The following is a 25,164-nucleotide window of genomic DNA, read 5'->3' on the forward strand; positions in this document are numbered from 1 at the left end:
TAATAATTTCTTTTAAGGATGCCAATTTGGACTGGAAAGACAAAACAAATTATTTGATTTATTACAGCACCACATGGTACAAATCTGGATAATCAGGCCCTTTGCTGCCAAAATTGCTTAAAAATAGCAACTCTCATTCGGTTTTGAAAGAATCAAGCTACAAAGAAACAATTTAACTAATGCAGTACCTTACACGTACTTTGATTGAACCAGGGAAACATATATACACCCCAGACAAAGTCTAGAAACATCTGCATGAAACAAATATACAAGAACCTTGGAAGGTTGCACTGACTGACGGGCTCTACATATGGCCTTATTAACAGATAGTTCAAGTATGTGCTTTACAATTTGATAGATCTTCTAACACCTTAACTGAAACTTAATTATACCACCCGGGATTTGTACACTGGTTCTTCCTGTGTGCGATCTGACAAAGACCCTTTTCAGACTAGCAACCCGACCTCTCACCATCGATGCGCGCGGAGGTGGAGCTTGGAGATGAGATGATCTCCAAGCGCCGTCTCTTCCTATTCAGTGAACAATCCGGCTTAACCATTCACACTCTACCGCGAGCCGGGTTGAACATGTGTTCAACCCTGCTCGCTACAAAAGATGAAATATCGGGTATACTTGACCCGTGTTATTTTAACGGGCCACTTTCAGACTGCACCACAACCCGGGTTGTTGCAAGTTCACGGACTGAAAGGGTCATTACTATCATGTTTACCACAAAGGCATACATAAAACGAAAAAATGTGTAAAGAAAACCAAATCACCTGTGTGAAAAGTTTTATAGGTAGGGGTTAAAAAATCATAAATTTGTATGCAACATGATATCATTGTAAACGCAAGTACTCCTGAAGATTCAAAAACATGTGACTGAGAATTATTTTTTGGTAAATTTTTGACTGCCCGGTTTGTGTATAACTACACAGAGACCTAACATGTGTAGAACGCATTCCACTGTATACACAACTACACAGTTCATTTTAGATTAGTCATTAAATGCAATAAAAAATGGAAAAATCAGGGACTTCTAAACCTTCTGAACTGTAGTGTAACTATCCACCCAGCTTGTGTTTTAATGTCTCATTGCACTAAGTATTTAAAATCACAGAACAAAAACCAGATTAAAAATAAATAATAATAAGATTTTACTTACCGGTAAATCTATTTCTCGTAGTCCGTAGTGGATGCTGGGGACTCCGTAAGGACCATGGGGAATAGACGGGCTCCGCAGGAGACATGGGCACTTTAAGAAAGAATTTAGATTCTTGTGTGCTCTGGCTCCTCCCTCTATGTCCCTCCTCCAGACCTGAGTTAGAGAAACTGTGCCCGGAAGAGCTGACAGTGCAAGGAAAGGATTTTGGTAATCCAGGGCAAGATTCATACCAGCCACACCAATCACACCGTATAACTTGAGATAAACATACCCAGTCAACAGTATGAACAACAGAGCAACAGGTCAACCCTGATGCAACCATAACATAACCCTTATTTAAGCAATAACTATATACAAGCATTGCAGAAGCAGTCCGTACTTGGGACGGGCGCCCAGCATCCACTACGGACTACGAGAAATAGATTTACAGGTAAGTAAAATCTTATTTTCTCTAACGTCCTAGTGGATGCTGGGGACTCCGTAAGGACCATGGGGATTATACCAAAGCTCCCAAACGGGCGGGAGAGTGCGGATGACTCTGCAGCACCGATTGAGCAAACACAAGGTCCTCCTCGGCCAGGGTATCAAACTTGTAGAACTTTGCAAAAGTGTTTGAACCTGACCAAGTAGCCGCTCGGCAAAGTTGTAATGCCGAGACCCCTCGGGTAGCCGCCCAAGAAGAGCCCACCTTCCTAGTGGAATGGGCCTTAACTGATCTTGGCAGCGGCAATCCAGCCGCCGAATGAGCCTGCTGAATCGTGTTACAGATCCAGCGAGCAATAGTTTGCTTTGAAGCAGAAGCACCAAGCTTGTTGGAAGCATACAGGATAAACAAAGACTGAAGGTTTATGTAGCCAGAACAGCTAGGGTCAGGAAAACAAACCCTGACTACATCAAGCAACTCGGAATCCTCCAAGTCCGTAGTAGCCACAGGCACCACAATAGGTTGGTTTATATGAAAGGATGAAACCACTTTCGGCAGAAATTGTGGACGGGTCGGCAATTCTGCTATATCCGCATGGAAAACCAGATAGGGGCTTTTATGCGACAAAGCCGCCAACTCTGACACACGCCTAGCTGAAGCCAAGGCTAATAGCATGACCACCTTCCACGTGAGATATTTCAACTCCACCGTTTTGAGTGGTTCAAACCAGTGGGATTTCAGGAAACTCAACACCACGTTAAGATCCCAAGGTGCCACTGGAGGCACAAAAGGGGGCTGAATATGCAGCACTCCCTTTACAAACATCTGAACTTCAGGTAGAGAAGTCAACTCCTTTTGAAAGAAAATGGATAGGGCCGAAATCTGGACCTTAATGGACCCCAATTTTAGGCCCAAATTAACTCCTGACCATAGGAAGTGAAGGAAACAGCCCAGCTGGAATTCCTCCGTAGGGGCATTCCTGGCCTCACACCAAGCAACATATTTTCGCCATATACGGTGATAATGTTGAGCTGTCACGTCCTTCCTAGCCTTTATCAGCGTAGGAATGACCTCATCCGGAATGCCTTTCTCTGCTAGGATACGGTGTTCAACCGCCATGCCGTCAAACGCAGCCGCGGTAAGTCTTGGAACAAACAGGGCCCCTGTTGCAACAAATCCTGTCTTAGAGGAAGAGGCCACGGCCCATCGTTACCAATCTGGAACAATGAGTATCGTTCTCACTCCTCTTTTTCTTATTATTCTCAGCACCTTGGGTATGAGAGGAAGAGGAGGAAATACATAGACCGACTGGAACACCCACGGTGTCACCAGGGCGTCTACAGCTATCGCCTGAGGGTCTCTTGACCTGGCGCAATACCTCTGTAGTTTTTTGTTGAGGCGTGATGCCCTCATCTGTGCGTAGACTTCCTGATGAAGTCCCCACTCTCCCGAATGAAGGTTGTGTCTGCTGAGGAAGTCTGCTTCCCAGTTGTCCACTCCCGGGATGAACACTGCTGACAATGCGCTTACGTGATTTTCCGCCCAGCGAAGAAATCTGGTGGCTTCTACCATCGCTACCCTGCTCCTTGTGCCGCCTTGTCGGTTTACATGAGCTACTGCGGTGATGGTGTCTGACTGAATCAGAACCGGTTGGTCGCGAAGCAGGGTCTCCGCTTGACGTAGGGCGTTGTATACGGCCCTTAATTCCAGGATGTTGATGTGAAGGCAAGTCTCCTGACTTGACCACAGACCTTGGAAATTTCTTCCCTGTGTGACTGCTCCCCACCCTCGGAGGCTTGCATCCGTGGTCACCAGGACCCAGTCCTGAATGCCGAATCTGCGGCCCTCGAGAAGGTGAGCATTCTGCAGCCACCACAGGAGACACACTCTGGCCCTGGGGGATAGGGTGATTAACCGATGAATCTGAAGATGTGATCCGGACCACTTGTCCAGCAAGTCCCATTGAAAGGTCCTCGCATGGAACCTGCCGAAGGGAATGGCCTCGTATGATGCCAACATCCTTCCCAGGACTCGAGTGCAGTGACACCTGTTTTGGTTTTAATAGGTTCCTGACCAGTGTCATGAGCTCCTGAGCTCTCTCTATCGGGAGATAAACCCTTTTCTGGTGTGTGTCTAGAATCATGCCTAGGAAAGACAGACGAGCCGTAGGAACCAACTGCGACTTTGGAATATTTAGAATCCAGCCGTGTTGCCGTTAAACTTCCAGAGAAAGTGCTACGCTGATCAGTAACTGCTCTCTTGATCCCGCTTTTATGAGGAGATCGTCCAATTATGGGATAATTGCGACCCCTTGCTTCCGCAGGAGTACCATCATTTCCGCCATTACCTTGGTAAATATTCCCGGTGCCGTGGAGAGACCAAATGGCAACGTCTGAAATTGGTAATGACAATCCTGTACCACAAATCTGAGGTACGCCTGATGAGGTGGATAAATGGGGACATGAAGGTATGCATCCTTTATGTCCAGAAACACCATAAAATCCCCCCCTTCCAGGCTTGCGACGACCGCTCTCAGCGATTCCATCTTGAATTTGAACCTTTTCAAGTATATGTTCAGGGATTTTAAATTCAATATGGGTCTGACCGAACCGTCCGGTTTCGGGACTACAACATGGTCGAATAATAACCCCCTCCTTGTTGAAGGAGGGGAACCTTGACCACCACCTGTGGAAGATACAATTTGTGAATTGCAATTAACACTATTTTCCTCTCGTGGGGAGAAGCCGGCAGGGCCATCGGTGAGGGGGCATCTCCTCGAAGTCCAGCTTGCATCCCTGAGACACAATATCTATTGCCCAGGAATTCAACAGGGAGTGAACCCACTTGTGGCTGAAATTTCGAAGACGTGCCCCCACCGGGCCTAGCTCCGCCTGTGGAGCCCCAGCGACATGCGGTGGATTTTGTAGAGGCCGGGGAGGACTTCTGTTCCTGGGAACTAGCTGTGTTGTGCAGCTTCTTTCCTCTGCCCCTGCCTCTGGCAAGAAAGGACGCACCTCGGACTTTGTTTCTTTGTGATCGAAAGGACTGCATTTGATAATGTCGTGCTTTCCTAGGCTGTGCTGGAATATAAGGCAAAATATCAGAATTACCAGCTATAGCTGTGGAGACCAGGTCCGAGATCCCTTCTACACACAATCCTCAGCCTTGAAAGGTAAACCTTCCATATGCCTCTTAAGTCGGTATCACCTGTCCATTGCATGTTCCACAGGACACGTCAAGCAGAAATCGACATAGCGTTGACTCTAGAACTGAGTAGACCACAGGTTCTCAAACTCGATCCTCAGGACCCCACACGGTTCATGTTTTGCATATATATATATATATATATATATATATATATATATATATATATATATATATATATATATATATATATATATATATAAAAAATAAGATTTTGCTCACCGGTAAATCTATTTCTCGTAGTCCGTAGTGGATGCTGGGAACTCCGTAAGGACCATGGGGAATAGCGGCTCCGCAGGAGACTGGGCACAACTAAAAGAAAGCTTTTAGACTACCTGGTGTGCACTGGCTCCTCCCACTATGACCCTCCTCCAAGCCTCAGTTGGGATACTGTGCCCGGAAGAGCTGATACAATAAGGAAGGATTTTGAATCCCGGGTAAGACTCATACCAGCCACACCAATCACACCGTATAACTCGTGATACTATACCCAGTTAACAGTATGAACTATAACCTGAGCCTCTCAATAGATGGCTCACAACAATAACCCTTTAGTTAAGCAATAACTATATACAAGTATTGCAGCAGACAATCCGCACTTGGGATGGGCGCCCAGCATCCACTACGGACTACGAGAAATAGATTTACCGGTGAGTAAAATCTTATTTTCTCTGACGTCCTAGTGGATGCTGGGAACTCCGTAAGGACCATGGGGATTATGCCAAAGCTCCCAAACGGGCGGGAGAGTGCGGATGACTCTGCAGCACCGAATGAGAGAACTCAAGGTCCTCCTCAGCCAGGGTATCAAATTTGTAGAATTTAGCAAACGTGTTTGCCCCTGACCAAGTTGCAGCTCGGCAAAGTTGTAAAGCCGAGACTCCTCGGGCAGCCGCCCAAGATGAGCCCACTTTCCTTGTGGAATGGGCTTTTACTGATTTAGGATGCGGCAATCCAGCCGCAGAATGCGCCAGCTGAATTGTGCTACAAATCCAGCGAGCAATAGACTGCTTAGAAGCAGGAGCACAGAGTTTGTTGGGTGCATACAGGATAAAAAGCGAGTCAGTTTTCCTGACTCCAGCCGTCCTAGAAACATAAATGTTCAAGGCCCTGACTACGTCCAGTAACTTGGTATCTTCCAAGTCCCTAGTAGCCGCAGGCACTACAATAGGTTGGTTCAAGTGAAAAGCTGATACCACCTAAGGGAGAAACTGGGGACGAGTCCTCAATTCTGCCCTATCCATATGGAAAATCAGATAAGGGCTTTTACATGACAAAGCCGCCAATTCTGACACACGCCTGGCCGAAGCCAAGGCCAATAACATGACCACTTTCGACGTGAGATATTTCAGATCCACAGTTTTAAGTGGCTCAAACCAATGTGATTTTAGGAAACTCAACACCACGTTGAGATCCCAAGGTGCCACAGGAGGCACAAAAGGGGGCTGAATATGTAGCACTCCCTTTACAAATGTCTGAACTTCAGGCAGTGAAGCCAGTTCTTTCTGGAAGAAAATTGACAGAGCCGAAATCTGGACTTTAATGGAACCCAATTTTAGGCCCATAGTCACTCCCGACTGTAGGAAGTGCAGAAAACGACCCAGCTGAAATTCCTCTGTTGGGGTCTTCCTGGCCTCACACCACGCAACATATTTTCGCCAAATACGGTGATAATGGTTTGCAGTTACTTCTTTCCTGGCTTTTATCAGCGTAGGAATGACTTCCTCCGGAATGCCCTTTTCCTTTAGGATCCGGTATTCAACCGCCATGCCGTCAAACGCAGCCGCGGTAAGTCTTGGAACAGACAGGGCCCCTGCTGTAGCAGATCCAGTCTGAGCGGTAGAGGCCATGGGTCCTCTGATATCATTTCTTGAAGTTCTGGGTACCAAGCTCTTCTTGGCCAATCCGGAACCACGAGTATCGTTCTTACTCCTCGTCTTATTATTCTCAGTACCTTTGGTATGAGAGGCAGAGGAGGGAATACATAAACCGACTGGTACACCCACGGTGTCACTAGAGCGTCCACCGCTATTGCCTGAGGGTCCTTTGACCTGGCGCAATATCTCTCTAGTTTTTTGTTTAGGCGGGACGCCATCATGTCCACCTGTGGCCTTTCCCAACGGTTTACCAACAGTTGGAAGACTTCTGGATGAAGTCCCCACTCTCCCGGGTGTAGGTCGTGTCTGCTGAGGAAGTCTGCTTCCCAGTTGTCCACTCCCGGAATGAACACCGCTGACAGTGCTAAAACGTGATTTTCCGCCCATCGGCAGAAGCCACAAGGATTCTCCATCGCCATCCTGCTTCTTGTGCCGCTCTGTCGGTTTACATGGGCAACTGCCGTGATGTTGTCTGATTGGATCAGTACCGGCTGGTTTTGAAGCAGGGGCCTTGCCTGACTTAGGGCATTGTAAATGGCCCTCAGTTCCAGAATATTTATGTGTAGGGACGACTCCTGACTTGACCAAAGTCCTTGGAAATTTCTTCCCTGTGTGACTGCCCCCCAGCCTCGAAGGCTGGCATCCGTGGTCACCAAAACCCAGTCCTGAATGCCGAATCTGCGGCCCTCTTGAAGATGAGCACTCTGCAGCCACCACAGTAGAGATACCCTGGTCCTTGGAGACAGGGTTATCAGCCGATGCATCTGAAGATGCGATCCCGACCACTTATCCAAGAGGTCCCACTGAAAGGTTCTTGCATGGAACCTGCCGAATGGAATTGCTTCGTAGGAAGCTACCATTTTTCCCAGGACTCGTGTGCAGTGATGCACCGATACCTGTTTTGGTTTCAGGAGGTCTCTGACTAGAGATGACAGCTCTTTGGCTTTCTCCTGCGGGAGAAACACTTTTTTCTGTTCTGTGTCCAGAACCATCCCCAGGAACAGTAGGCGTGTGGTAGGAACCAGCTGTGACTTTGGAATGTTTAGAATCCATCCGTGCTGTTGAAGCACTTCCCGAGATAATGCTACTCCGACCAACAACTGCTCCTTGGACCTCGCCTTTAAAAGGAGATCGTCCAAGTACGGGATAATTAAAACTCCCTTTTTTCGAAGGAGTATCATCATTTCTGCCATTACCTTGGTAAACACCCTCGGTGCCGTGGACAGTCCAAACGGCAGTGTCTGGAATTGGTAATGGCAATCCTGTACCACAAATCTGAGGTACTCCTGGTGAGGATGGTAAATGGGGACATGCAGGTAAGCATCCTTGATGTCCAGGGATACCATGTAATCCCCCTCGTCCAGGCTTGCAATAACCGCCCTGAGCGATTCCATCTTGAACTTGAATTTTTTTATGTATGTGTTCAAGGATTTCAAATTTAAAATGGGTCTCACCGAACTGTCCGGTTTCGGTACCACAAACAGTGTGGAATAGTAACCCCGTCCTTGTTGAAGTAGGGGCACCTTGACTATCACCTGCTGGGAATACAGCTTGTGAATTGCCTCTAGCACAGCCTCCCTGCCTGAGGGAGTTGTCTGCAAGGCAGATTTGAGGAAACGGCGGGGGGGAGACGCCTCGAATTCCAGTTTGTACCCCTGAGATACTACTTGAAGGATCCAGGGATCCCCCTGTGAGCGAGCCCACTGATCGCTGAAATTTTTGAGGCGGCCCCCCACCGTGCCTGGCTCCGCCTGTGGAGCCCCACCGTCATGCGGCGGACTTGGAAGAAGCGGGGGAGGACTTTTGTTCCTGGGAACCTGCTGTTTGTTGCAGCCTTTTTCCCCTACCTCTGCCTCTGGACAGAAAGGACCCGCCTTTTCCCCGCCTGTTTTTCTGGGGTCGAAAGGACTGTACCTGATAATACGGCGCTTTCTTAGGCTGTGAGGGAACATGGGGCAAAAATGCTGACTTCCCAGCTGTCGCTGTGGAAACTAGGTCTGAGAGACCATCCCCGAATAACTCCTCACCCTTATAAGGCAAACCTTCCATGTGCCTTTTCGAATCTGCATCCCCTGTCCACTGCCGAGTCCATAAGCCTCTCCTAGCAGAAATGGACATTGCACTTATTTTAGATGCCAGCCGGCAGATCTCCCTCTGAGCATCTCTCATGTATAAGACTGAGTCTTTTATATGCTCTATGGTTAGCAGAATAGTGTCCCTGTCTAGGGTGTCAATATTTTCCGACAGGAAATCTGACCACGCAGCTGCAGCACTGCACATCCATGCTGAAGCAATAGCTGGTCTCAGTATAATGCCTGAGTGTGTATATACAGACTTCAGGATCGCCTCCTGCTTTCTATCCGCAGGCTCCTTTAGGGCGGCCGTATCCGGAGACGGTAGTGCCACCTTTTTTGACAAACGTGTGAGCGCTTTATCCACCCTAGGGGGTATTTCCCAACGTGACCTATCCTCTGGCGAGAAAGGGAACGCCATTAGTAACTTTTTAGAAATTACCAATTTTTTAATCGGGGGAAGCCCACGCTTCTTCACACACTTCATTTAATTCTTCCGATGGGGGAAAAACTATTGGTAGTTTTTTCTCCCCAAACATAATACCCTTTTTTGAGGTACCTGGGTTTATATCAGAAATGTGTAATACCTCTTTCATTGCCTCAATCATGCAACGAATGGCCCTAGTGGACATTAAATTAGACTCTTCGTCGTCGACACTGGTATCAGTATCCGTGTCGACATCTGTGTCTGCCATCTGAGGTAGTGGGCGCTTTAGAGCCCCTGATGGCCTTTGAGTCGTCTGGGCAGGCACGAGCTGAAAAGCCGGCTGTCCCGCATTTGGCATGTCGTCAAATTTTTTATGTAAGGAGTCGACACTTGCACGTAATTCCTTCCATAAGTCCATCCACTCAGGTGTCTGCCCCGCAGGGGGTGACATCACATTTATAGACATCTGCTCTGCCTCCACATAAGAATCCTCATCAAACATGTCGACACAGCCGTACCGACACACCGCACACACACAGGGAATGCTCTGACAGAGGACAGGACCCCACAAAGCCCTTTGGGGAGACCGAGAGAGAGTATGCCAGCACACACCAGAGCGCTATATAATACAGGGACTAACTGAATTATATCCCCTTAAAGCTGCTATAATTATTATACTGCGCCTAAATTTAGTGCCCCCCCTCTCTTTTTTACCCTTCTGTAGTGCAGACTGCAGGGGAGAGCCAGGGAGCTTCCTTCCAGCGGAGCTGTGAGGGAGAAATGGCGCCAGTGTGCTGAGGGAGATAGCTCCGCCCCTTTTTCGGCAGACTTTTCTCCCGCTTTTTATGGATTCTGGCAGGGGTATTTATCACATATATAGCCTCTGGGGCTATATATTGTGATTATTTTGTTAGCCAAGGTCTTAACATTGCTGCTCAGGGCGCCCCCCCCAGCGCCCTGCACCCATCAGTGACCGGAGTGTGAGGTGTACATGAGTAGCAATGGCGCACAGCTGCAGTGCTGTGCGCTACCTTGGTGAAGACTGAAGTCTTCTGCCGCCGATTTTCCGGACCTCTTCTTGCTTCTGGCTCTGTAAGGGGGACGGCGGCGCGGCTCCGGTAACGAACACCAAGGACGGGTCCTGCGGTCGATCCCTCTGGAGCTAATGGTGTCCAGTAGCCTAAGAAGCCCAAGCTAGCTGCAAGCAGGTAGGTTCGCTTCTTCTCCCCTTAGTCCCTCGTTGCAATGAGCCTGTTGCCAGCAGGTCTCACTGTAAAATAAAAAACCTAAAATATACTTTCTTTCTAGGAGCTCAGGAGAGCCCCTAGTGTGCATCCAGCTCGGTCGGGCACAGAAATCTAACTGAGGCTTGGAGGAGGGTCATAGTGGGAGGAGCCAGTGCACACCAGGTAGTCTAAAAGCTTTCTTTTAGTTGTGCCCAGTCTCCTGCGGAGCCGCTATTCCCCATGGTCCTTACGAAGTTCCCAGCATCCACTAGGACGTCAGAGAAATAAATATATATATATATATATATATATATATATATATATCTCTCTCTCTATCTCTACACATATATACATACATACATACATACACACACACACATACTAGGGTCTCAATCTTTGCCGATAAGGTATCTGTCCACGCTGCTACAGCGCTATAAACCCATGCCGACACAATCGCCGGTCTGAGTAGTGTACCAGAAAGTGTGTAAATAGACTTCAAAGTACTTTTACTGCATGCTATCTGCAGGATCCCTGAGGATAGCTGTTAAGTCAGCGCTACCTTTTGGGCAAATGTGACACCCTAGGGGAAGATTCCCATCGTATCCTGGCCCTAATAGGGAAAGGATACTCCCTGAGAATTGTGTGTGTGAAACTGCAGTCTCTTGTCTGGAGATTCCCGCTCTTTTTCTTCATGAGAGGAGGGAAATTTACCTCAGCTTTCTTCCCCTTAAACATGTGTACCCTTGTGTCAGGGACAGATGAGTCATCAGTGATATGCAAAACATTTTTTTATTACAATAATCATATATTGAATACTTTCCTGCCATTTTGGCTATAACTGCATTATTGTAGTCGACACTGGAGTCAGACTCCGTGTCGATATCAGTGTCTATTATTTTGGATAGTGAGCATTGAGAGACTCTGAAGGTCTCTGCGACATAGGGACAGACATGGGTAGATTCCCTGTCTGTTCTCTAATCTTTTGTGCAATAAATTTTCCTTAGCACTTAATTTCACATATCCAAACAGGTGTCGGCGTGGTCGACGGAGACACCACTCACACATACATTTACTCCATCACCTCCTTAGGGGAGCCTTTTACCTCAGACATGTCGACACACACGTACCGACACCACACACTCAGGAAATGCTCATCTGAAGACAATTCCCCCACAAGGCCCTTTGGAGAGACAGAGAGAGAGTATGCCAGCACACACCCCAGCGCTATAAACCCAGGAATAACACAGTAACTTAATGTTAACCCAGTAGCTACTGTTTATATTGATTTTTGCGCCTAATTATGTGCCCCCCCTCTCTTTTTACCCTTTTCTACCGTGTATCTGCAGGGGAGAGCCTGGGGAGCTTCCTCTCAGCGGAGCTGTGGAGAAAAAATGGCGCAGGTGAGTGCTGAGGAAGAAGCCCCGCCCCTTCGACGGCGGGCTTCTGTCCCACTTAAATATACATTTTCTTGGCGGGGGCTCATACATATATACAGTGCCCAACTGTATATATGTGTACTTTTGCCAAAAGAGGTCCATATGCTGCCCAGGGCGCCCCCCACTGCGCCCTGCACCCTTACAGTGACCGGAGTATGTGAGGTGTGTGGGAGCAATGGCGCACAGCTGCAGTGCTGTGCGTTACCTCAGTGAAGAACGGAGTCTTCTGCCGCCGATTTCGAAGTCTTCTTGCTTCTCATACTCACCCGGCTTCTGTCTACCGGCTCTGCGAGGGGGACGACGAGGGTTAGATCCTGTGTACGATCCCTCTGGAGCTAATGGTGTCCAGTAGCCTAAGAAGCAGGACCTAGCTTCAGAGAGTAGGGCTGCTTCTCTCCCCTCTGTCCCACAATGCAGGGAGTCTGTTGCCAGCAGAGCTCCCTGAAAATAAAAAACCTAACAAAATACTTTCTCACAGCAAGCTCAGGAGAGCTCACTGAACAGCACCCAGCTCGTCCGGGCACAGATTCAAACTGAGGTCTGGAGGAGGGACATAGAGGGAGGAGCCAGAGCACACCAGAATCTAAATTCTTTCTTAAAGTGCCCATGTCTCCGGCGGAGCCAGTCTATTCCCCCATGTCTCCTGCGGAGCCCGTCTATGCCCCATGGTCCTTACGGAGTCCCCAGCATCCACTAGGACATTAGAGGGAAAAAAATTAAATCAAACTTTTACTCAAAGTTGTAATCTTTTGCAGATATATCTTCCAAGCACACTCAGGACCTCCTTTCTAGAATGGAAAACAAGTCTTGTTTGGGTAATTCTTCCCAACACTGTTCGAGAAATACATGTTTGACCGGCACACGGGATGCCGGCTGTCACTATACCGACAGCGGCACCCCAGCAGCGAGTGCGCTCGTCTCGCTTCACTCACTACAAGTTATATTCACACTCCGTTGGTGGCGTGGACCCACAAACAGACTAGGAATAACCTGTGTTGCTTGGGAGTTAGTCAGTCGGCATTTCAACAGCTGTTGGGATTACGGCATCGGTCTCTTGATTTCCGGTATATTAACTGCATACCGTTACAAAAGTTCTCAGAAATGTGTTGCACTTGTAGGTTGCTTTGCTTTCACCCTTCTGTCCAGTTCATCCCAAATAAGCTCAATGGGGTTTAAGTCTGGAGACTGTGATGGCTATTCTATGAGAACAAGCATACCATATTGTTCTTTTTCACAAAAGATAGCTCAGACATAGCTTGGAAGTACATTTTGGATTATTAGTTAGCTGTTGCAGGAACCCTATACCAGAGGGTATTGTATTGCTTTGTGGTGCAAAATGCTGAGGTATGGCACACTGGGCATGTGCGCAGCCTAAGTCTGTAAAACTCCTTGGCGCCAGACATAGGCCACAAGAGAGGGATCACCAGTAGGGAGGCCAATCCCGGGCCGTTTTTTCAATCCCGGGATTCGGGATTGAATAACGATAAATCCTGGGATTCCCGGGATTGCAGTAGGGATCAGTAAAGAAGGGTGTAGGGAGCAGCGCTGGAGGGTAGGTAGCGGTGCGGGTGGGTGTAGGTAGCGGCGGGGAAGGGAGGGAGGGTGTAGGTAGCAGTGCAGGAGGGTGTAGGTAGCTGGGCGGGAGGGTGTAGGTAGCTGGGCGGGAGGGTGTAGGTAGCTGGGCGGGAGGGTGTAGGTAGCTGGGCGGGAGGGTGAGGGTGTAGGTAGCTGGGCGGGAGGGTGAGGGTGTAGGTAGCTGGGCGGGAGGGTGTAGGTAGCTGGGCGGGAGGGTGTACAGTAGGTAGCTGGGAGGGTTGGTAGCGGCGCGGGAGGGAGGCTGGGTGTAACTTAAGTAATAACACTATTAGGTGGGCGCCAGCCATGGACACACTGAACGCGGCGGCATTTCAAATGAAGCGCCGGCCGCCAGCCAACCAGAGCAGGCGGACCAGCAGCCATTCAGGGAAGCAGCCGCAGCGCTCGCTCCTGATTGGCTGCCGGTCCGCAAGCTCTGATTGGCTGGCGGCCGGCGCCACATTTGAAGTGTCGCCGCGTTCAGCATTCGTCTATGGCTGCCGCCCGCCTAAGTGTAAGTAGTATTACTTATACACACTCCCTCCCGCACATGCGCAGTGCAATCCCGTGAATCCCGGGATTGGATGCTCAAATCCCGGGATTCAAATCCCGGCATTTTTGGGCCCAAATCCCGGGATCCCGCCGATCCCGGGATTGGCCTCCCTAATCACCAGATACTTGTCCTCCAAAAATGCCTCAATAGGCATAAAGCCTATGACCACCTGCTACCTCAATCCAATAGAGCTGGCCGGGAGGCCATTACTACAAGTGTCTTGTTAAGGGATTCCAAGCAAAACTAGTTGGACTGCTCTTTGAATGCAGAAATTTACATTATGTATAGGTCACTCACAACATAACACTAATAGCCATTCCTGAGGTGAGTAACTACATTTGGCACTGCTTAAACTACCCAGACTGGCAAATCTGGTGACTTGGCTTGAGTGGCAGAGTGTTTCATGTTGGCTCTTTTGTAAGCAAATAGAACAGATTAGTCCATTCAGTTCTGGGGGGTTACAGACTGTATGCTACGATACTCCATTAGCACAGTCAGCCAGTGACTGCACATATAAGCGGATGATAATTCTAGATAGACCACATTCTGCCACTGCCCGTCAGTCATTATGAGATTCCTGCTCATTTTACCAACCATAATCTGAAGCCAACTAGGTCTAAAATAACCTAAATTGCTGGATGTCTGGGTAACTAATACCCCTTTCACACTGCCAATGTCGGATCCCACCCAGGAATTGGAAACGGGTCCTTCCCGGGTGGGATCCGGCATTGGCAGATGCTGCAGGCTTCTCTGACCTGGCAATATGCCGGGCGGGTTGCCATAACAGCGGGGAGCGGAGCTGGGAGATGAGCTCACCCTGCTGTAGTAAATGGGTCCCGTGACGCATCGACACAGGAGCCCGTTTATTCAGCCATTGAGCCGGTATTCAACCCGGGTATAACACTGCTTTATTCCCAGGCTAAATTGCTGGGTCAGCCGACCCGCAATTTCGGCTATGCCCCTTTCACACCGCACGCCGACCAGGCAATATGCCAGGTCGATACCGGGTTATTTGTGCGGTGTGAAAGGGGTATAAAACAGAAATAATGAATTTGATAACAGAACAAAATCTCTGTAAAGCCATAATTCATTGGGTTAAACAAGGCCATTCAGTGTTCTTATGAATTACTTTACAAAGTCCCATACATTTATGTAAAAAGCAGCACTTCTGAATGAATTAACACTCACTTCTGATGAAGTGTTTCCCTGTTGCATATTAAGCTTCCTTCTTAAAATAAAGATCTCAAACATCAATCTCTGGTGCTCCCTCTTTAAATGAAGGATGAGATCTTGCGCTTGTCTACACTTGGATTTTTCAGCTTCGAGAGCTTGAGCAAGAGCTTGGTTATTAGCCTGAAAGCTCTTTACTGATGCAGTGCCATTGTCTGTAGAAAAGAGATAGAAGCATTAAAAACGTAAAGCTTACAACAGTATCTCTAGAAATTCAACTGGAGCAGTCTCTTACTGAGAATCTTAGCTGTCGCAGATGATCCCTTTTTGACTGTGGCCACCTTTGCTAGTTTTCTTATTCGCTTCTCTTTCATACGTTCCTTTATGTCTTCAAGGCTGTCCTGAAAGGCCTTCTTAAGACATCTTTCTTTCGCCATCTTTTCAGAGGCTCAGTGCACTGTAACAGCAAAGTGAAAATAGGTCAAGTAATAGCTCACAGAATGCATCATGTACATCCCAATAAAACTACAGTCTTGCTAAACACAACTGTGACAAACTAAAAATGACATATCTCCCCAAGTGACATGATAATATACACTGTTAATGGTCTCTTTTTTCTCTTCTGCTACCTAGTGGCTGAGACACAGCACTTCTACATGAGTTTATGACATTTACTTGTCAGAATTATTAGCCAGGGAAGCACAACTAAGGGAACTCGCAAGCAAAGACATCCACAGTCCCAAATCCCTCAACTCAGGATTATTAATTGTAGATGACCCTGGTAAACCGCCAACTCCACACCAAGCTGTCCTACTTACTAACACACAGTAATTGTGATTGACAATTTGTCTCAGCCAGCTGTCTTTATGGCCACGTCACTTGTTTGGACAGCTTAGGAGATATGTAAAAAGGCAGGTGTCTAAAGTGTATGGTATTCAAGTGTTGAAGAATAATTAAATATTTAGGGACAATTAATTAGCTGAAGGGCTTTCCCTGCATCAAAAGTCAGGGGTTACCACAGGCAAAGTTAAAACGCTCTGATTTATGGTGTTTTCCCTGCTTCTTAACCCCTGATGGTGTCATTCTCAGACTCCTCAATTAATGTACGTGTCAACCCCTGCTAACTGAATTGGCCCAACATGTTATTTAGTTAAAAGGTTGATTGAATATCCCCCTTAGGGCTCATTCCATATCTGGTTTGGCTGTATGTGTGCATAAAAATGTGCTTTCAAAAATGCAAATAAAAGACAATGGTGGATATTCAATTAGTGCCATTTATTTCACAATTTGTTAGGGCGAATGGGCCATTTTTTTTCCAAGGCGAAACATTCGGTAGGAATTAAAAACATGTGGAACGCCCTGCCTTTTCGCTGATTGAAGCATTTTGACAATGCCTTTTCACAAAAAATAAAAAATAAATAAAAAATGTAAATCTATTTCTCATAGTCCGTAGTGGATGCTGGGACTCCGTAAGGACCATGGGGAATAGCGGCTCCGCAGGAGACTGGGCACAACTAAAAGAAAAGCTTTTGGTCTAACTGGTGTGCACTGGCTCCTCCCTCTATGACCCTCCTCCAGACCTCAGTTAGGATACTGTGCCCGAAAGAGCTGACACAATAAGGAAGGATTTTGAATCCCGGGTAAGACTCATACCAGCCACACCGTATAACTCGTGATACAATACACAGTTAACAGTATGAACAATAACTGAGCCTCTCAGATGGCTCAACAATAACCCTTTAGTTAAACAATAACTATATACAAGTATTGCAGACAATCCGCACTTGGGATGGGCGCCCAGCATCCACTACGGACTATGAGAAATAGAATTACCGGTGAGTAAAATCTTATTTTCTCTGACGTCCTAAGTGGATGCTGGGACTCCGTAAGGACCATGGGGATTATACCAAAGCTCCCAAACGGGCGGGAGAGTGCGGATGACTCTGCAGCACCGAATGGGCAAACTCTAGGTCCTCCTCAGCCAGGGTGTCAAACTTGTAGAATTTAGCAAATGTGTTTGACCCCGACCAAGTAGCTGCTCGGCAAAGTTGTAGAGCCGAGACCCCTCGGGCAGCCGCCCAAGAAGAGCCCACCTTTCTCGTGGAATGGGCTTTCACTGATTTAGGATGCGGCAGTCCAGCCGCAGAATGTGCAAGCTGAATCGTACTACAGATCCAGCGAGCAATAGTCTGCTTTGAAGCAGGTGCACCCAACTTGTTGGGCGCATGCAGGATAAATAGCGAGTCAGTCTTTCTGACTCCAGCTGTCCTGGAAACATAAATTTTCAGGGCCCTGACTACGTCCAACAACTTGGAAGCCTCCAAGTCTTTAGTAGCCGCAGGCACCACGATAGGTTGGTTCAAATGAAAAGCTGATACCACCTTATGCCCTATACATATGAAAAATCAGATAAGGGCTTTTACATGACAAAGCCGCCAATTCTGATACACGCCTGGCCGAAGCCAAGGCCAACAACATGACCACTTTCCACGTGAGATATTTCAATTCCACGGTTTTAAGTGGCTCAAACCAATGTGACTTTAGGAAATCCAACACCACGTTGAGATCCCAAGGTGCCACTGGAGGCACAAAAGGGGGCTGAATATGCAGCACTCCCTTAACAAAAGTCTGAACTTCAGGTAGTGAAGCCAGTTCTCTCTGGAAGAAAATCGACAGAGCCGAAATCTGGACCTTAATGGAACCCAATTTTAGGCCCATAGTCACCCCTGACTGTAGGAAGTGCAGAAAACGGCCCAGCTGAAATTCCTTCGTTGGGGCCTTCCTGGCCTCACACCACGCAACATATTTTCGCCAAATGCGGTGATAATGGTTTGTGGTCACTTCTTTCCTAGCTTTAATCAGCGTAGGAATGACTTCCTCCGGAATGCCCTTTTCCTTCAGGATCCGGTGTTCAACCGCCATGCCGTCAAACGCAGCTGCGGTAAATCTTGGAACAGACAGGGCCCCTGCTGCAGCAGGTCCCGTCTGAGCGGCAGAGGCCATGGGTCCTCTGAGATCATTTCTTGAAGTTCCGGGTACCAAGCTCTTCTTGGCCAATCCGGAACAATGAGTATAGTTCTTACTCCTCTTCTCCTTATTATCCATAGTACCTTTGGTATGAGAGGAAGAGGAGGGAACACATAAACCGACCGGTACACCCACGGTGTCACTAGAGCGTCCACAGCTATCGCCTGAGGGTCTCTTGACCTGGCGCAATATCTTTCTAGCTTTTTGTTTAGGCGGGACGCCATCATGTCCACCTGTGGCCTTTCCCAACGGTTTACAATCAGTTGGAATACTTCTGGATGAAGTCCCCACTCTCCCGGGTGGAGGTCGTGTCTGCTGAGGAAGTCTGCTTCCCAGTTGTCCACTCCCGGAATGAACACTGCTGACAGTGCCAACACGTGATTTTCCGCCCATCGGAGAATCCTTGTGGCTTCTGCCATCGCCGTCCTGCTTCTTGTGCCGCCCTGTCGGTTTACATGGGCGACTGTCGTGATGTTGTCTGACTGGATCAGTACCAGCTGGTTTTGAAGCAGGGGTCTTGCCTGACTTAGGGCATTGAAAATGGCCCTCAGTTCCAGAATATTTATGTGTAGGGAAGTCTCCTGACTTGACCATATTCCTTGGAAGTTTCTTCCCTGTGTGACTGCCCCCCAGCCTCGAAGGCTGGCATCCGTGGTCACCAGGACCCAGTCCTGTATGCCGAATCTGCGGCCCTCTTGAAGATGAGCACTTTGCAGCCACCACAGCAGAGACACCCTGGTCCTTGGAGACAGGGTTATCAGCCGATGCATCTGAAGATGCGATCCGGACCACTTGTCCAACAGATCCCACTGAAAGGTTCTTGCATGGAACCTGCCGAATGTAATTGCTTCGTAGGAAGCTACCATTTTTCCCAGGACTCGCGTGCAGTGATGCACAGACACCCGTTTTGGTTTTAGGAGGCCTCTGACTAGAGATGACAGCTCCTTGGCCTTCTCCTCCGGGAGAAACACTTTTTTCTGTTCTGTGTCCAAAACCATCCCCAGGAACAGTAGACGTGTCGTAGGGACCAGCTGTGACTTTGGAATATTTAGAATCCAGCCGTGCTGTTGTAGCACCTCCCGAGATAGTGCTACCCCGACCAACAACTGCTCCCTGGACCTCGCCTTTATCAGGAGATCGTCCAAGTACGGGATAATTAAAACTCCCTTTTTTCGAAGGAGTATCATCATTTCGGCCATTACCTTGGTAAATACCCTCGGAGCCGTGGATAGACCAAACGGCAACGTCTGGAATTGGTAATGACAATCCTGTACCACAAATCTGAGGTACTCCTGGTGAGGATGGTAAATGGGGACATGCAGGTAAGCATCCTTGATGTCCAGTGATACCATGTAATCCCCCTCGTCCAGGCTTGCAATAACCGCCCTGAGCGATTCCATCTTGAACTTGAATTTTTTTATATATGTGTTCAAGGATTTCACATTTAAAATGGGTCTCACCGAACCGTCCGGTTTCGGTACCACAAACATTGTGGAATAGTAACCCCGTCCTTGTTGAAGTAGGGGCATCTTGACTAGCACCTGCTGGGAATACAGCTTGTGAATTGCCTCTAGCACTGCCTCCCTGCCTGAGGGAGTTGTTGGCAAGGCAGATTTGAGGAAACGGCGGGGAAGGGGGGGGGGGGGGGGGGGGGGGGAGACGTCTCGAATTCCAGCTTGTACCCCTGAGATACTACTTGAAGGATCCAGGGATCCACCCGTGAGCGAGCCCACTGATTGCTGAAGTTTTTGAGACGGGTCCCCACCGTACCTGGCTCCGCCTGTGGAGCCCCAGCGTCATGCGGTAGACTTGGAGGAAGCGGGGGAGGACTTTTGCTCCTGGGAACTGGCTGTATGGTGCAGCTTTTTCCCCCTACCTCTGCCTCTGGGCAGAAAGGACGCGCCTTTAACCCGCTTGCCCTTATGGGGCCAAAAGGACTGTACTTGATAATACGGTGCTTTCTTTGGCTGTGAGGGAACATGGGGTAAAAATGCTGACTTCCCAGCTGTTGCTGTGGAAACGAGGTCCGAGAGACGATCCCCGAATAATTCCTCACCCTTATAAGGCAAAACTTCCATGTGCCTTTTAGAATCTGCACCACCTGTCCACTGCCGAGTCCATAACCCTCTTCTGGCAGAAATGGACATTGCACTTATTTTAGATGCCAGCCGGCAAATATCCCTCTGTGCATCTCTCATGTATAAGACTGCGTCTTTAATATGCTCTATGGTTAGCAATATAGTGTCCCTGTCAAGGGAATCAATTTTATCAGACAGGGAATCAGACCACGCTGCTGCAGCACTGCACATCCATGCTGAAGCAATAGCAGGTCTCAGTATAGTACCTGAGTGTGTATATACAGACTTCAGGATAGCCTCCTGCTTTCTATCCGCAGGCTCCTTTAAGGCGGCCGTATCCTGAGACGGTAGTGCCACCTTTTTTGACAAGCGTGTGAGCGCTTTATCCACCCTCGGGGATGTCTCCCAACGTACCCTGTCCTCTGGCGGGAAAGAGTACGCCATCAGTAACTTTTTAGAAATCACTAGTTTTTTGTCAGGGGAAGCCCACGCTTCTTCACACAACTCATCTGATGGGGGAAAAACCACTGGTTGCTTTTTCTCCCCAAACATAATACCCTTTTTAGTGGTACCTGGGTTAATGTCAGAAATGTGCAACACATTTTTCATTGCCGTAATCATGCAACGGATGGCCCTAGTGGAATGTACATTAGTCTCGTCGTCGTCGACACTGGAGTCAGACTCCGTGTCGACATCTGTGTCAGCCATCTGAGGTAGCTGGCGTTTTTGAGCCCCTGATGGCCTTTGAGACGCCTGGGCAGGCACTGGCTGAGAAGCCGGCTGTCCCACAGCTGTTATGTCATCGAACCTTTTATGAGAGGAGTTGACACTGTCGTGTAAAACCTTCCACATATCCATCCACTCTGTTGTCGACCCCGCAGGGGGTGACATCACATTTATCGGCACCTGCTCCGCCTCCACATAAGCCTCCTCATCAAACATGTCGACACAGCCGTACCGGCACACACACAGGGAATGCTCTGACTGAGGACAGGACCCCACAAAGTCCTTTGGGGAGACAGAGAGAGAGTATGCCAGCACACACCACAGCGCTATATAAACAGGGATTTACACTACACAAAGTGATTTTCCCTATAGCAGCTATACAATACAGTTTGCGCCTAAATTTAGTGCCCCCCCTCTCTTTTTTACCCTTTGAGCCTGGAAACTGCAGGGGAGAGCCTGGGGAGCTGTCTTCCAGCGGAGCTGTGAAGAGGAAATGGCGCCAGTGTGCTGAGGGAGATAGCCCCGCCCCCTTTTCGGCGGGCTTCTCCCGCTTTTTTATTATTATGGCAGGGGATTTTTACACATATATAGTTTATTAGACTATATTATGTGTTGTTTTGCCAATTTAAGGTACTCTAATTGCAGCCCAGGGCGCCCCCCCCCCCAGCGCCCTGCACCCATCAGTGACCGGAGTATGTGGTGTGCATAGGGAGCAATGGCGCACAGCTGCAGTGCTGTGCGCTACCTTAATGAAGACCGGAGTCTTCAGCCGCCGATTTCCAGGACGTTCTTCTTGCTTCTGGCTCTGCAAGGGGGACGGTGGCGCGGCTTCGGGACCGGACGACCGAGGCTGGGCCTGTGTTCGATCCCTCTGGAGCTAATGGTGTCCAGTAGCCTAGAAGCCCAAGCTAGCTGCAAGCAGGTAGGTTCGCTTCTCTCCCCTAAGTCCCTCGTAGCAGTGAGTCTGTTGCCAGCAGATCTCATTGAAAATAAAAAACCTAATAAATACTTTCTTTTCTAGGAGCTCAGGAGAGCCCCTAGTGTGCAACCAGCTCGAGCCGGGCACAGATTCTAACTGAGGTCTGGAGGAGGGGCATAGAGGGAGGAGCCAGTGCACACCAGTAGTCCTAATTCTTAAAGTGCCCAGTCTCCTGCGGAGCCCGTCTATTCCCCATGGTCCTTACGGAGTTCCCAGCATCCACTGAGAAACATAAAATACAATTTAAAATGAGACTACTAGTGTTCATTCTAGCACCCTGCACCTGTCACATGCAGTTCCTTTTTCCTGTCTGGGGTGTCGCTCACTGGTCTGTATCTCAGTGCCAAGACACAGACCTGAGTGTGCTAGAAGCACCAGCTACTTAATTGAATAGCAGGTCATTCCCTTTTTACATTTGATTGCAAATTCACTCAAGCAGGAAGCTCCCTCCTCTTTTTACAGGTTTGCCTTTACACCCCCTTTTGTATGTATGCCATTTCCCTAATGTCCAGAGCTGCAAATAACTATGGCACCTTAAGAAAATAAAATAAAAAATGATTAAAATAACAGCAAAGTACATAGGACTATGTAATCAACGTTCTAGATTATGTTAAACATATGCAAAATGCAATGAAGTTTCTAAAATGCTCTCAGCAGACATCTCTTCTCTACCCACCACTTTTACATGAGGCAAGAAACAGCAGGGAAGGGAGGTTCAGAGTTGCACGCCTAGTTAATTGCAATTCTACAGAACTAAAGGCCCATACACACTGGGCGTTTTTGAGCTAACAGCTGCTCACTTTTGGCGTTTTGAGCTGCTTTCAGCTTAAAGCCGTCCAGTGTGTATGCCACAGCGATGAGCTGTGAGCACTGAGGCCGCCGTTCAGTGCTCACAGCTCATTCGTTCACTGGAGGCCGCCGTTCATCTACTTGTATTACCAGTAGATGACCGGCGGGGTGAGCGGCTTTGCATAGCGTCCCGCTATGGAAAGCCACTCAGCCCCGCTGACATCACTGAGCAGGGGAGAAAAGCGCTTAGTGTGTATGCACTGAGCGCTTTTCAGCTCAGCGATGTCAGCGATCATCGCTATGCATACACGTTGGGCAAAAACGCCCAGTGTGTATGCACATTTAATGTGGATGTCAGCCTGAATGCCTAGTTGCAGTACTACTGGAAATAGCAGCCATCATCAGTGCACATGTGTATTAGCGCAATCAATGTGTCACAATACAGACACTAGCATCCTGATGGTCACAATTCCGACAGGGGTGTGGTAAGTATTCTGCGCCCTCCCACCCCCAACCCTCTCCCTTACTGCAGCCTAACTATAACACCTCCCCTCCCTGCAGCCTAAGCCCATGCCACCCACCCAAAAGTCAAATCCTAACTCTCCCGGCTATACTTACCCTCTGCATCCCAGCATCAGGATGCGGACCTGGTCAGGATTCCGGTGTTGATGTTTTGACAGCTGTCGAATCTCCGGCGTCAGTGTTTCAACTACCGGGATCCTGAACGTATACCGTATTAGCCATATACCTGATGTAATAGACAGTACTGTGCAAATGTTTTAGCAGCTGGTGTGGAAAACAAAACGCTGCAAAGTAAGAATGCTTTCAAATATAGAAGTGTTAATAGTAAATTTGTATCAATAAAAAAAAACGAATGAACAGATACCAATATTTGGTGTGACCAGCCTTTGCCTTCAAAAAAAAAAGCTTAAATTCTTCTAGGTACACTTGCACACAATTTTGAAGGAATTTGGCAAGGAGGCTTTTCCAGACATCTTGGAGAAATCCCCACAGATCTTCTGCGAATGTAGGCTGCTCAAATTCTTATCTCTCTTCATGTAATACCAGACAGACTCAATGTTGAGATCAGGGCTATGTGGCGGCCATATCATCACTTCCAGGACTCCTTGTTCTTTTTTACACTTAAAATAGTTCTTTATTACATTAGCTGTATGTTTGGGGTCGGTGCCCTGCTGCAGAATAAATTTGGAGCCAATCAGACACCTACCTGATAGTATTGCATGATGGATAAGCAACTGCCTATATTTCTCAATGTTAAAGCAAAATGAAACAAACGTTGTGGACTGTCAGTGATCGGAAAAATGCACTATAGCGTGTATTTTACCCGCTTTTGAGGTGTGGGGACTCACTTATATAAAATGGGAGGGTCCCTGGGGACATGCTCCGCAGCAGCAATCAGAGATCCTGGGCCTTTAAATAGAGGAGGTGGAGCCTTACCGCTCCTCTCCTGGCTACGTGCAGCGACTTCACAGGGTCCAAGCATGATGGCGCGGCTCCCTGGAACAGTGTGCAAGACTCCCAGGGAGACTGCGGAAGATGGTGAGTCTCTGCTGTGCCTGCTTTTAAAGGTGGATCAAACGGCTGACAGGTGCGTGCATGTGCTGCTGTGTGAGTGCCGGTGATTAAGTGCTGCAGGGATGGGGGGGGGGGTTAGTGGCGGTGACTGTGTGCTGTGCGGGGGGTGGGGGAGGCGAGAGCTGGTTGCTGTGTATGTGTTGGGATTTTAGAGGTGAGGTCCCAGCAGAACAGGAGGGAGTTTGTCTTTGAGACGGAGACTGGCTCTGTCTCTACAGTTTGCCCCGCTCCCTTGTGGATATAATGCTGTGATTCGCGAGAGCATGGAGAAGGGGGTGGAGCCTAATATGAAGTGCCTGCACATATCAGTGACCTGCTGTTGCTGTAGCCCAACAGGTATTGTTTATCCAGCTTTATTCATCTCTCCCCCCTCACTGACACTCTGTCTCGCCCTCTCCCTCCCCCGCTTGGTGCCCCTCCTCCTGTCTTCCTGACTTTCCTATGTCTTCCCGACTATCTTTCTCTCTACCGCACTGTCACTCTCTCTCCCCCTCCTCCCCCACTTGGTCCCCCTCACCCTATCTTCATGACTCTCTCTCTCGCTCCCTGACTGACACCCTCTCTCCCCTCTCTGTCTTCCTGACTATTTCTACCTTACTGACACCCTCACTTGCTTGGTCCCGCCCCACCCTCTGTCTTCTAGACTGTCTCTCTCTCCCTCCCTGACATCCTCTTTTCCGCTCTCTTGTTCCCCCTTCTCGCTCTGTCTCCCTCCCTGACTCTCTCCTGCTCACATCCCCTCCCTCTGTATTATTGACTCTCTCCCTCTCTCTTGCTCCCCCCTTCTCTATCTCAGTCTCTCTCCCTCTCGCTTGTTCCTCTCAGTCTCTCTCCCTGACAGTC

At 48.5% G+C, this 25,164-nt stretch overlaps 1 protein-coding gene across 3 annotated transcripts in view; it reads right to left on the bottom strand.

The window, feature by feature from the left end:
* SGO1 (shugoshin 1) overlaps positions 1 to 25,164 on the bottom strand; it is a 280,791-nt gene that overhangs the window by 158,560 nt on the left and 97,067 nt on the right. For all 3 annotated transcript variants that reach the window (XM_063922202.1, XM_063922203.1, XM_063922201.1), the window contains 3 exons: positions 15,422 to 15,583; positions 15,145 to 15,341; positions 1 to 31 (listed from right to left, as the gene is read on the bottom strand). The exon at positions 1 to 31 is cut by the window's left edge and continues 74 nt beyond it. In XM_063922202.1, coding sequence (XP_063778272.1) covers positions 1 to 31; positions 15,145 to 15,341; positions 15,422 to 15,563 — 370 coding nt within the window. In that variant the 5' untranslated portion in view covers positions 15,564 to 15,583. The remainder of the gene's footprint in view (positions 32 to 15,144; positions 15,342 to 15,421; positions 15,584 to 25,164) is intronic.

Source organism: Pseudophryne corroboree, chromosome 5 (assembly GCF_028390025.1).
Source record: "Pseudophryne corroboree isolate aPseCor3 chromosome 5, aPseCor3.hap2, whole genome shotgun sequence".
Taxonomy (NCBI): domain Eukaryota; kingdom Metazoa; phylum Chordata; class Amphibia; order Anura; family Myobatrachidae; genus Pseudophryne; species Pseudophryne corroboree.